Source organism: Excalfactoria chinensis, chromosome 2 (assembly GCF_039878825.1).
Source record: "Excalfactoria chinensis isolate bCotChi1 chromosome 2, bCotChi1.hap2, whole genome shotgun sequence".
Taxonomy (NCBI): domain Eukaryota; kingdom Metazoa; phylum Chordata; class Aves; order Galliformes; family Phasianidae; genus Excalfactoria; species Excalfactoria chinensis.
In genome coordinates this window covers 58148600-58162626 of record NC_092826.1, presented here as the reverse complement: position 1 = coordinate 58162626, position 14027 = coordinate 58148600, and the positions used below count along the sequence as shown (strand labels likewise).

At 42.9% G+C, this 14027-nt stretch overlaps 1 protein-coding gene across 1 annotated transcript in view; it reads left to right on the top strand.

Annotated features, from left to right (window-relative positions):
• GABBR2 (gamma-aminobutyric acid type B receptor subunit 2) overlaps positions 1-13791 on the top strand; it is a 448010-nt gene extending 434219 nt beyond the window's left edge. The window contains exons 18-19 of the mRNA XM_072329174.1: positions 3936-4053; positions 11326-13791. Coding sequence (XP_072185275.1) covers positions 3936-4053; positions 11326-11491 — 284 coding nt within the window. The 3' untranslated portion in view covers positions 11492-13791. The remainder of the gene's footprint in view (positions 1-3935; positions 4054-11325) is intronic.
• The last annotated feature ends 236 nt before the right edge of the window (positions 13792-14027 follow it).

The following is a 14027-nucleotide window of genomic DNA, read 5'->3' as shown; positions in this document are numbered from 1 at the left end:
GGTCAGCAGGGATAGGGAGGTGATTGTGCCCCTCTAATCTACCCTCATGAGGCTCCATCTGGAGTACTGCATCCAGGCCTGAGGCTTCCAGCACAGGGAGGATGTGAAGCTGCTGGAGTGGGTCCAGAGGAGGGCCACAAAGATGGTCAGAGGGCTGGAGCACCTCTCCTATTAAGACAGGCTGAGGGAGTGGGGTTTGTTCACCTTATTGCATTCTTCCAGTACATAAAGGTTGTTTACAAGTGAGAAGGGGACCAGCTTTTTACACAGTCTGATAGTGATAGGTTAAGGCAGGGTGGCTTTAAACTAAAAGAGAGGAGATTTAGTTTAGTTCTTAGAAGGAAATTCTCTACTCAGAGGGTGGTGAGGTGCTGGCTCAGCTGCCCAGAGAAGCTGTGGTGCCCCATCCCTGGAGGTGCTCAAGGCCAGGTTGGATGGGGCCCTGGGCAGCTGAGCTGATGGGGGGCAGCCCTGCTCATGGCACGGGGTGGGGCTGGGTGGGCTTTGATATCTCTTCCAACCCAAACCATTGTTTCATTTTATGAAAGCCGTACAGGTAATGCTGATGGAACCAGGCTGTGGGGTGGTTATTGAGATGGCAGGGCTGAGGGGGGAGTCACCTCTGGCGAGCAGCTGGCAGCAGTGATCCCTTTGTTAGGCCTCTCCACAGCAGCAATGCTGTGCTCCTGCAGCTCAGAGCCTGGCAGTTGGAAGTCATTTTTCTGCTGCAGGAGGGTGAAAGTCCCAAGCTAAAGCCTCTTGACAACTGGGTAGAAGGTTTTGTTTTCTAATGAACCAATCATAGAGTACTGTGTGAAACACTTGAGATCTATTTGTCTTTTTTCCCCTATGGTTTTTTGAATGGAAAGTGCTTGGGCATCACTTATTCAGACTTCCGAGTTCCTGTTTGAGGTCTAAGAAGGTGAAAATTACTTAGAAACTGCTTCTGGCTAATGTAAATTCAATTTTGAAAGCATTTAGAGCATCTGAGTGCAACTTATTCAGTAGCATCTGCAATGGCAGACAGTACCCTGAGAATGAAGGGCATTTTTCAAGTGGCATGCTTAATGAACAGTGGAAGAAAAGATGGGAAGCACTAACAGCAGTGCTAAATTTCAGAGAAATCAGGAGAGCCAAATATTTGCCATTACCTTTAATTCATTTTCTTTCAGTTGTTCATCTATACAAAATCAGTTTCTTCCATCCTTAAGTTGTTTAAGTGCATGTGGTGATAGATAGTGGGTTTTCTTTCAGCTCCAGCTCCTGGAGTGAGAATCTTGATCTTCATTATTGACGTGAAAGGTAAATGGGGGAAAAAAAAAAAAAAATGGATAAAAATTTTAGTTTCCATAGCTGCATAATAAAAATCTAACAGCTCCTTTTCCAAATAGCTCAAAGCTCTAGACAACGAATAAGAATTACACAACTGTTTTGTATTTTGAAAGGAGAAATAAGGAACAGGAAAAAAAGTCTTAATATTGTGGCAGTCTGTGGATTCTACCTGTGTTCTTCAACCCAGAATGTTAAAACTTGTGTATGTATGGAAATACACACAGTGTATGAAAGGAGAGTCATCTACAAGAGCGTTAGGAAAGGGTTTATTAAGAATAATACACAGCGTGGTATATAGGCAGTTGGTGTAAAGGATGAGTAGGCATAGAATATGTAATTTCTGCTCTACTTTAAACTAGAATCCCCACCTTTTTAACAGGGACCACCCCCATCCCTTTCTTTCCCCCCTTCTCCCTTCTTCTCTCTCTCCCCCCCCCCCCCTCTCACATAGCACAACTGAAAGCATAATAAATCCCTCCAGGGTATACAACACAGATCGATCCCTGAAGTCACGTACTCCCAAAGTCTGGCATTTGTATATCCCAGTCATTTGGTGAAGGGTTGCACCTTCAGTGGCTTTGCATCTTGTTTATCTTGGCCAAGACTTGGGGCCCTGGAACAGTTAAATAATAGGCCTTTTCCATCCCTAATTACAGGGATTATTTGAATTTTAACTTTGGTGTTTGTCATCAAGTCAGCATTTTTCATTGTCAGCTTGGATCAACTCAGCATTGGACGTTGTTTTTAATCATGGAAATAAGAAGTTTTTTCTAGTTGTCTGTTTATAGACATCACAAGGCTCTTATGCAAATGTCAAGCTCAATATACACAGAAATGTGATATATGGAAAACAAAAACTGAGCTCTTGTGACAGCAAGTGCCACACCAGCAAACTTCAGGCTGTCCTGAGATGATAGGTTTCACTTCTTCTTATCTTAGCCACTGTCAGATTTGAGTCCTTGTTGTCCTCCCTTCACATCACTGAATCCTGTCACATCTCCTCTTAAAGCACCTCCCTTCTTGCTACACACAAATCCCTTAGCTCTTTTCCTGACATTTTGTTGACTTAACCGAAGCAGCTTTGTGTGCCCTGGTTGTCTCCTGTCTCAACCATCCCCTTGCCTTCCATGCAACATAAGTGAAGAATCTTTGCTTTTCTGAGCTGTAGCAATCCTCAGTCTGTACATTCATGGAGTAATGGAATCTGAATTTTATCATAGAATTATTTTAGTTGGAAGGGACCCTTAAAAGCCACCTAATCCAACTCCTCTGCAATGAACAGGGACACCTACAGCTACATGAGGTTGCTCAGAGCCCCATCCAGCCTAATCTTGAGTGTCTCCAGGGATGGGGCTTCCACTTCCTCTCAGTACATCCTATCCCAGTGCTTCCTAGGACAGGTTGCCCAGAGTGGTGGTGGATGCCCTGTTACCTGGGGCTTCTTGGTGTTAGTAGAACAGAAATTCAGCTTAAGCCTTAAGTATGGACTGGGCTTTTCATACTTTTTTTGTTGTTTTCCAGATATTTTCCTACTTTTCCCTCTCATGCCCATTTTTGCATTCAAATCCTCTAGGGTCCTTTTCTAGTGTCTACCTCTGAGTCCTCCTCCATGCTGCCTTAAGGCCTGCAGCAGCCACTGCTTCTATGCATGTAGCAAACAACTGCCTGTGATGGATTTGGAGCAGCTCTGTAATTATTTATGAAAACTCTGCACTGTCCTCATTACTCAGATGTTTTTCTTGTGACTTTCCTTGGCTTAACACCGCAGGAAACATTGGAAAATCAGGCAGGAACAGAAGGGATCTCCAGTTAAGACAGCCTTTTTTAAATGGCTGTGTTCTTCTCCCCTTGCAGGGGGATGGATATATGCCACAGACCTCAGCACAGCTAGCTTCGGCCTCCTGGGACTCCCATGGGAATTAAGTGATGCTACCTGCAGGGAAAATGATGATCTTCTGTTACCACTCTGCAGTAAAAAAGGATTGCAGAAGAAAGCTTAATGAAATCATTAGCTGTCCTTCCTGCAGACAACCTATGGGCCAGTGCAGCTGATATGAATGATTTTTCTGTGCTAAATCATAGCAGATAGCAGAAAATTGAATGAGAGCACTTAATTGCTTATGCGATATCAAGCTTACCGGGGTTTCATAAATTGATGAAATTACAGTTTTTCTGGGTAAATATTTAAACAAGAGCGTTTTTTAATATAGAAAGGTAACGATGTTTGAATGAAAGACAATATGATGATGCAGCTGTTGTATTTCTTCACAGTATAAACTAGGGGGAGGAGAGGGATAGAGCTATACGGAGGCAAGGAACAAAATATTTAAGAGAGAAAGAAAGTGGGGAGGGAGGGAGGAAGCAAAGAAGAACAGAAGAGAATTCTTTCACTTGCCTGTTTCTTCATGATAGTTCCCATGAAGGGTACATTTCCAAAGTTAAGAGTATCAAAGACTCACATGAAAACCTGAGAATATATTGCAATATAGGCAGAATGAGTTTATTTTGTGGCACGATGTACATCTGGGATACTTTATAATGAAGCAATTTTACAAAGGTCACTTGGTCACAGTAAAATAAAATTGAATGTGTTGTCCATCTAGATGGGGAGAAAGCAATCTTGAAAAATCATCTTGATCAAAACCCACCAGCACAATGGGGCACATCAGACCCTTCCAGAACGAGCAAAGATCCTATAGAAGACATCAACTCTCCAGAACAGTAAGTAGCAAACCATTATCTATTGGTGGAGAAAGGGTCACTCTGCATGCTCTCATGTGTACGTGTGCTTGTGTGCTCACACTTTTTGAAGTGTTTGAAACAGAAATTTCATCATGGACATCACCCACTCTGCTGATAAAATATTAAGATGACTATATTGTATCAAAAGCTGTGTCTCTCTTTCAATTGTTTTTATGGGAACACCTTCCTTCACTGAAAACATTTCCAGCCAGCCCCACCTACAGGCACAGCTGAAACATCAGCATTGGAGGTGTAAATGGCAACCTCCTGAAGAACCAGCAGGCAGAATTGTTGTCCTGTGGTGCCTCCTTGCCTCCAGCTCACTATCCCCACCAAAATCAGATGTTACAGTCACTAGGTCCTTCAGTGCACCAAACCAATCTAATGTACTTTTTTTTCATGTCAGAAACACCCATAGTGCAAGGTCTAACCACCAGCATACAGAACAGATGAGGATGAACATTGGTTCACACCCACTTTATGACCATTGTCAATAGTGCACGTCTTTCCATAGTGGAGCCTTAGTGGTTCATGGTGTGCATGGTCTTTTGTTTGTTGTTCTGGTCTTAAGCTAACTGAGAAATAAAAGCAGTCTTTGAGCTTTTCAATGTTACCATAGCAGCTGAAGCTGAGTGGGGCATGGAAAGCTTTTCATTAGAAACAATGGTGTGTCTGGAATCAGAGTATGGTAGAAAGCATCAGTAGAGGAGAGAGAGCCCTGTGGTGTCAGCTTTGCTTTCCAGAAACCTGTATAATAAATTCATATACTACCCTTTGCTTCAAAAGAGAGAGGGAGGAGATTGTCCCCCTTTACCTTGCCCTCATGAGGCCCCATCTGGAGAACCATGTCCAGGCCTGGGGCCTCCAGTGCACGAAGGGTGTGGAGCTGTTGAAGTGGGTACAGAGAAAGGCATTGAAGATGATCAGAGGACTGGAGCACCTCTCCTTATATAGAGAGTTGGGCTCTTTTAGACTGAAGAAGAGAAGGCTCCAGGGAGACCTCATTGTGTCTATCCAGTACTTGAAGGGAGCCTTATAAGTGGGAAGTGGACAGACATTTTACACAGTCTGATGGTGATAGGATAAGGTGGAATGATTTAAACTAGAAGAAGGGAAACTTATGTTAGATATTAGGAATAAATTCTTTACTCAAAGGGCAGTGAAACACTAGCACAGGCTGCCCAGAGAAGCTCTGGGTGCCCCAGCCCTGGACAGGCTGGATGGGGCCCTGGGTAGCCTGAGCTGGTGGGGGGCAGTCCTGCTCACGGCAGGGGGCTGAAGCTCAGTGATCTTTAGGGTCTCTTCCAATCCAACGCATTCTGTGATTCTATGATTCCGTGATATGATTTGATAATGATTCTCTAACATCTCAACAAGTCTTGTTGCGGGACAGAGATGAGGGAAGCACCATGCTTGTTTGGACCTAGAATAGACTCTTTCCCTAAGGTAGCCTAGTTACACTGGCAGCACATTATCTGAGCTGAAAGCTGTCAGACTCCTGCTTGGTACCTGGGCAACTTAGAAGCTTGTTAAACAGAATAAATTAAAGAAATTACCAGTCTGAGTCATGTGTTAAATCAGTGTCAGCAAACCTGATTTCCGATAGCAGTTATTGCCTCGTATTACCTGGTCCACAAAAACACATGGAGTTCTAGCTGTGTTCTGGCACTGCACAAAAATAAACAATCCAGAGCTGCAGAGAAGCTAACCTTCACATGTGCACACACACGCACACACACAAAAGCCCCTGTTAGCTAAAATATCTTGTTATTTCACTAAAACAGAACCCTCACTGAGCAAGCTCTTGAGACTTCAGGAGGTCAGCAGAGTGCCTTGATGCTTAGCATCTTTTTCCAGCACCATTTGTAAGAAATAGTTCAAATAGATGAATGCACACATCTACATGTGACTTAAGGGAGATACTAAGAAAAATTCCTATACTTGGATAATCTAGCTCTCCTGATACAGATTTAAAAAGAAAAAGAAAAAAAAAAAAAAAAAAAAAAAAAACAGAAAGACCTTTGCCTTTTGGTGAAGACAGTTCCTCTAGGCTAGCAATGACTGATGAGAAGACTGAGATTTCCTAAAGGTCTTAAGAAACAGGTCAGCACAAATCTGAGCAGTCACTGACATTTCTGGAAAGCAATTAGTGAAGTCCTGCTAAATCAGAGCAGTGTCGTTCAGCTCTTGCACGGCTGTGTCTGTGTCAGATCCGAGGGTCAGGGTCTTCCCTGAGGATGCATTAGCACTTTGGTTTACCAGAGCTGCACAGTTCAGGCTCAATAGACCCACCCAAGCGAAGCACAGAAATCCTAAAGATAAGCTATGGTTTGTGCTTTTTCATTTCTCTGTGTACACAGGGTATGTGACAGAGAGGTAGTTACATAGCCTGTAACTTTAGTTGAACCTGTCTCTTGCTTAAGAATAGAGCTGGATGTTACGACTGAATAAACTATTTCATTTTTGCCACAAACTTAGGAAAGGAGGACATTAACAGTATGATTTACCTGCAGAAGTGTGAGTTCTTCATACTCCTCCACAAAACAAAAAGCACCCTGTCTTTGTCTTATTGACAACACCCTGAAGATCTGATATCTTTCAGTATGGGGAGGGGAGTTTGATTTGGGATTTTTTGGTCTTTTTACCACTGGTGCTTCATTTACATATGATCCCTTACTTTACAACTGTGTGTAATGTAAAGACACATGCAAGGGCAATTTTTTCAGCCTCAGTAGTTTAAGGATATGCAGTGCATATTTGTCTACAGGATGTTGTTTGTTTTCTATCCATCATATCATGAAAAACATTGGGTCTGCATGTGGCTAAGATCCATTTAGATCCATGCACCCATGGAAAATTAAGACTGTATGATTAGAGTGAAGCCTTGTATAGGTGCTTAACAACTCCCTTTGCCTCTCACTCCCTCTCCTGCTGGTTGGTTATTCACAGTGCCATGTAAAATTTGCTGCTTCTTCCATTCTTTTCTTTTTCCTGGGTGTGTGATCTGTTCAGAAATATAGGTGCACCTTAAGTGCATCTGGCACTTTGGTTCCTGTGTTATCACTACAGCATGTGATAAGGTATATTATTTGCATTCCGCTTGATAGCTCTTTCTTATCTAAAGATCTCATCTTATCTGTACTGTGGCCATACATTCAGTGGGAAATCTGTAACCTCTAAGAGTATTTTTCTGTGCACCCTCATTCCTTCATTTTGTCCTATCACATCAGTCATAAATTACATGAATTAATTTTTGGCAAGAGCAAAAATGATAGATTTCTGCCAGACCCCACTAAAACCTGCCACTTTGGTAGACTGTTTCCTATATGTGCTCATTTTGTAACCTCCAAAGCAGCTGGTCACTGTGTAACCCATGTAATAGAGTCATAGAATGGCTCAGGTTGGAAGGGATCTAAAAGATCATCTTATTCCAACCCCGCTGCCTTGGACAGGGTTGCCACCCATTAAATCAGGCACCAGATTAAGACTGCCCAGGATCCCATCCATCTTGATCTTGAACACTTTCAAGAACAGAGCAACCATCTACACCTTCTCTGGGCAGCATCTTCCAGCACTCCACCACTGACATCTAATCTAAATCTCCCCTCTTTTAGTTTATAATCATTCCCCCTTGCATTGTCACTGTCTACTGATGTAAAAAGTTGATTTCCCTTCTGTTTATAAGCTCCTGGGAACTACTGGAAGGTCTCTCCAGTGCCTTCTCATTTCCAGGCACAGCTCCCTTGGCCTGTTTTAATAGGAGAGGTAGCTTAATATATTTTTTAGCTAAAATTCTGCTTTTATCAGCATTTAAAAGACAGACATATCCCATTGGGGCCAGTTACATCAATGTTAGTAACAAAAAATTATTAAAAATGTTGATTGTGATTGGATAATTGCATTACAGCTACATGCCTTGGAATTAAAGTGCCTCCTTCGTGAAGTTTCCCTGTTGATGGTACTTCATATAACCCTACCCTACTCAAAATCATTGTAAAAATACAGTGGCTTGAGACTGGTTAGTTTACTTGCTAATACAGTATCTTGCTCTACTGTAGAGCTTTAGAACTTTTCCAGCTTCCCAGCAGCTGCAAAGAAATCAACATTAATGGGCTGGAGAATCGATTCAAATTATCTCTGTACACTTGGACAGTTTATACTCTCCCGCAGATCTTAAGAGCTTTGACTGCAGCTGCAGTTGTTTCACCTTCCTCTCTTACCAAATAGATCCCATCAGTGGTTTTGTATAGCAGAACCAAAAGATTTTTCATACGCCACTGCTGCCTTTGCAGCATCATGCACAGCATTCCCGTCTGATTGCCCAGAGAAGTGGTGGATGCCCAATCCCTGGAGACACTCAGTCTCAGTTTGGAGGGGGCTCTGAGCAACCTGATGTAGCTGTAGGTGTCCCTACAGTTCATTGAAGGGAGTTGGACTAGATGACCTCTAAGGGTCCTTTCCCACTCATACAATTCTATGATTCTGTGATTTTATAATCTTCACTACACTGTGCTCCTATGTGCGCTGGCAGGCAAGCTTTTGCTTGAATCTATTTATTCTTAATAAATGGCAATTCTGTATATATAGCTGGGGATGTGTGCTGTTCTAACACCCTGATTGCCCTGTGTGTGGAACCTTTCCTTTCAGCTTCCTGAGGTGATTTTAGGAAGGCACCAGTACTCACCACTTCTGTCCCCATCTACCTGACCATACACTCTGACATTTCTGTGTTGTACAGCCAATCTGAAACTAAGTGCATGCCACTAGGAAAGTATTGACAAATGTGGCAGAGTGGAGGAGGAGGGAAAGTATCAATACTGGGTAAAAGAAAGAAAACGTGTAGAGTGAGGCAAGGTTAAAGATTTACTTTCTCTTGAGGAGAAAATAGCACTTTTTGTTTGTTTGTTTGTTTGTTACTTCTGATTGTTGGATATTTATTATTATGAATCTCTACCCAAGTTCTTAATTGTGTTCTAGTCTCCAGGCTACCCTCCTCCGCCTCAATTCCAGGAACCAAGTTTTCAAGTGAAAGTAAACTCAAAATACAGTTAAAGCAAAATTTGCCACCCACTGCAGCCACCAAGTGCACAGCCAAATAAACATGCTTTGTCCATGCTATGGCTAACACTTAAATGGGTGGAAGAAAGCCATTCACTTGATAATTATGCAACTAGATTCTTTTAGAATCGCTTTAAAAAGCTCTTTAATGAAAAGTCTGTAGCAGTCAAATAAAGTAAGTGTTTCCACCGGTGGGAAAATAAGTATGGGCAATTCTGTGCCTGACCCTGCAATGAGAGGCAGAATTACAATCTGCAGGCATGGGCTAATAAGGATTCAGTACATGGCAGCAGCAAGCTGTACCACTTCTGCACTCCTTGGGAACGGGTCTGAGTTAATTGATACCACCAAAAAGAGTTAGGAATGGTGGCAAAATAACGAGTGGATTTTGGTTTATCCCAAAGATACGTGGGCAGCAGTACAATCACTGGTGGTTAATATTGCTGTAAACTTTTAAAAAGAGCTTGATCCTGAGGAAGAGTCTCCTGCACAGGCAGACCACAGCCTCTTCTTCCCCATATATGTATATAATGAGCCCTAGTGCTGCAGTGAAGAGGCTAAAGAGAGGTACTGTTACATCTCCTTCTCTTTGAATCGGATAGCTTTACTGCTTGGTCCCTGAGAAGTGGATGCTGTGGTAACTACTTCCAGTTCCTAATGCCAGGCAAAAAGAAAGGAAGTGTTTGAATCAGACAGGCTGTCCAAAGGCAAGCTTCTAAACATATACTTCTCATAAGGGTATGCCTATACAGCAATTATGGAAGCTTACACGAAGATGTGTATTTAAAACTCCGTTGGACTGATCCTATGCCTTGTATGGGCATTTTTCTTCTGGAAGTAAGAATCTGACCTTCTGTCAGTTGTCACTTTGACAGCTGTCTTCTCTTAAAGAAAATCCCTCTTTATTTCAAGATCAAAAGCCTCCAAATGTAGAAACAGCCCTGGTGTGATACCATCTCAGTGAATAAAACCATCTGTTGCACTGACAAACCTCAAGTGGGTCTTGGTTTTGTGGGACCCCAGAGCACGGGGTAAGCAGAGTCTTGTCATGGCTCTGCATAGAGAGGGGTTTGTTGGAATGGCCACAATCATGGCTTGGTGCCCCCTTAAAAAAAGAAAAAGCACCCTAACAGTTATGATGACGTCAATCTTCTAGGAAAATTGGATTCTTAAATGCTGAATTTCACTGTAGGTGGTGGAACAGACTGCTTTTCCAGTGCTCACTCTGCAGCCCCACAGCACTGTGTGGGAACTTGAGAGCAGTCAGCTCCTTAAAAACCCAGACCTAAACTGCACAGACCACTTGGAACAACCCAGCAATCTGAACTCACTCCCTCTGTGCACCTGTATTTGCCTTAGCTGGAGCTGCAAAAATGCCATCTTTAATTCCGACATCCTTGTGCTAAGTGATGCATGGCTTAAAGATTCATCTGTGACCTCATGCGTGTCTGTGCAGTTAGGCAGTGCTGTGCATGCAATAGATCACTTTGCAAGGAGCAGAGGATTGCTAAGCCATATGCCCGCCCTGCAATTTAAGGCTTTCCCTTTTTTCAGTATCAGCAGTCAAACAATTAATCTGAAATGCCTGGGAATTTCAGAAGGCTGTAGGACGCTGAGAAGTCTCCGTTAGATTCTTGTGTCATGTCTGGCCTGTCAGAAAGATTCCTGAGGGAAATAATGTGGTGGTGGCATCACTCAACAGCAGCAAGCGCGGCGCTCCTGGCATTAACCCTCTCTATCCCAGCAGCAGGAAATATCCTTGCAGCAACCTGCAAACATTTAAAGCACACAATAAATGGCATTCTGGAGAAAAGGAGGCTCAGGGGAGACCTTATCACTCTCCACAACTCCCTGAAAGGAGGTGGTGGTGAGGTGAGGGTTGTCCTCCCACATCATAGCGATAGAACAAGAGAGAATGGCCTCAGTTACACCAGGGGAGGTTCAGGCTGGATATTAGGAAAAACTTCTCAAAAGGGTGATGAGGCAGTGACGCAGGCTGCCTGGGGGGGTTGGTAGAGTCATCTCCCTGGAGGTGTTCAAGAACCATGCTGATGTGGCACCGAGGGACATGGTTAGTGTGCACGGTGAGAATGGGCTAGACGGTTGGACTAGATGATTGTAATGGTCTCTTCCAACCTTTGTGATTCTCTGATTTTCCCTTGGCTAACACTTCTCTTCCTCTGTCTCTCCCAGCATACAGCGTCGGCTGTCCTTGCAGCTGCCCATCCTCCACCACGCCTACCTGCCCTCCATAGGAGGAGTTGATGCAAGCTGTGCCAGCCCCTGCGTGAGCCCCAGTGCCAGCCCTCGGCACAGGCACGTGCCACCCTCCTTCCGAGTGATGGTTTCTGGGCTGTAGGAAGGGGAGATCAGTGCTTCCTGAACTGCTTTTAAGTACTCAAAGACTGGTCTAAACATCCAACATAGAACTCTGCTACAAGCACGTGACATTGGCTCTGAGCACAGAGAAACTACTGCTGAGGCCACCGCCACAGGAGTGCCAGGGTAGCTCTGGGAAGGAGGAGGAGGAGGACGCGAGGAGCTTGATCTGTAGCCTTATTCATGGAATTTTTATTTCTTCACCTAGAAGTCACTGAAAACATTTCTTCCCAAATTTCTACTAGCAACAAGGAGGCTGGGAAATACGAATCTTGCAAAAAAGACTCTAGGAAAAACACTCAAATGTCACTGAGCTTTACGTGGCTGCTGAGAACATGCAATTCTATACTGTATCCATGTAAGGAAAAATACAGTGATTGAGCTATAACGTATTTATTGAAATAGATACACTCATTTTTACAAGAGTTGTGTCAAATTGCTGGAAACATTCTGCACTGGTTAGTCTTGCTCGTTTTCATTTCAGGGATGATGTTCTGTAGGAAAGAAGGAATGTGAGAAATGGTTCCTCGGGTGCCATTGAGACTGCAGGGTCACCTCTAACTAACTATGGTACAGGAAGCCCGAGTAGGGGCTGAAGTTACAACAGGAGGGAGCTTCTGATGGAATCACACCACTTTGCCCTTCTTCAGGGATGGTGGCAGCCACTGCTGGCCATCGGCAGCTTTGGTTTAGCAAGCACCACCAACCGTAATGTACTAACCTGCCTGGAGAAGTCCTCAGGCTGAGGACAGCTGGGTAGTAAAGTCTTAATGTCACAGGATGGATTGTTTTTCATAGTTCGTTTAAATTATGTCACACATAATTACAATAAAAATAATTTAGCGGACTGGGGGTGGGGGGGTTAGGGCACAGCACTTTGCAGCTGCAGGCAATGCCTGCAGAGCACGTAGATGTGGCCATACGCTATGTTTGCTTCGTAGCTGCGTGTGTGACAGTCATGGCGGACAACAGAGTGGACAGATCAGATTTACCAATTAAATATTTTATTCAAATCTTCAAGGACTGGGGCGGGGGAGGATGGGGGGGCGGAAAAAAAGAATAAAAATCAAATACAACTCAGAAGTGTGGTTTTTACTCTTTAGCTCCATTCCCTGAACTGAAGTAATTGGGAGGAATAATAGTGGCGCGCCATCTGGACCAGCTCTGGAGCCAAGCCTTCAGGCATGGGTGAGGTGCACATGCAGCTTCTTTTACCAAGGAACTGGAAATTTGGCATCTCCCTGCTGGGGCTGCTTGCTAGGAGCAGGAGGGTAATACCCAAAGCACCCACTGGGCTCTCAGTCCTCTTTGACCAATGCCTGTGCACCTCAGACCAGACCTTGGGAATGACGTTTCTACAAAGGTTTACAAATTAACCATGGCTAAAGCACAGCTGAAAAGGTCCATTAGCTGAGGGACTTAACTGCAGCTCATCAGAGCTGGCATAAATCTCCATTGAAAATAGAATGCACCTCATAGTGGCCAAAACCGACGTGAATATATATCCGAATCTTACAATCAGGAGCATCACAAAATGTTTCACTTGGCACCTACGGTAAGAGAGGTTATGGAAATATCTGTAGCTTTTAGAACAAAAACGTGTAAGTATAAACACAGATAAAATAGAACTCATTACTCTGTTCAAGCACTAAACACTGACGTTGTCACTCAATGTGTGTTGACAGTATTCTCTTGCTTTATTAATATCATCAGGGCCTGGTTTATTTTAAAAGGAATGTTAATTTTTAAAAAGAGAAAAAAAATACAATACTGTATATAATGTATACACAAAGATCTCTGTAGAAATATTATTCCAACTTAGCAGGAAAAAAAAATAAATCAGAAGTATCGGACCATTGGAGGTGAGTGTGTGTGTGTGTCTGTAACTTCGTGAATACTGACTGTGTGACGTTTATTAGGTTTAAACCATGCGGTACATTCTTTGTCTCGATGATACTGTAGTTTTTACCATAACATTTTGTTTTTATTTTATTTTATTTTTTTTTACTTTACTGCAGATAACAAGACCAACCAAGTGAATATAGCTATTTAATGTTTCTGTTCTTTTATACTGCAGCAAAAATGTACTGTAAATTTATGAAGAGGCTGTGCCCCAATGGCATTTTCCAATGATGTTAGTGCACAAATGCTTTAAACTAGACTGGAACTGCCAGAATAAAATGTAAATGAAGAATTTCTTGTATAACCTTATACTGCATGAGATCAATTTTTAATAAATTGTTGCAAATCTGTTTTTATGAATAAAATATAGAAAACCTAGCTTTTTGGACTCAGTGTCCTCTTGCCCTACAGAAGAACTACTCTATAGATGCATATATATATGTATATATACCTGTATATAGAAGCCTTCCCTGGAGAAGGACAAATCCTGTTTTATTACAAATACTGTAATAAAAGTCACAGTACAAATCCAAGTAGTTGAAGGGTTCACATCTAGAGAAAACAAACAGATGTGTTTCTGTCCTGAAATGCAATCATGGTATTGTTCAGGAGTG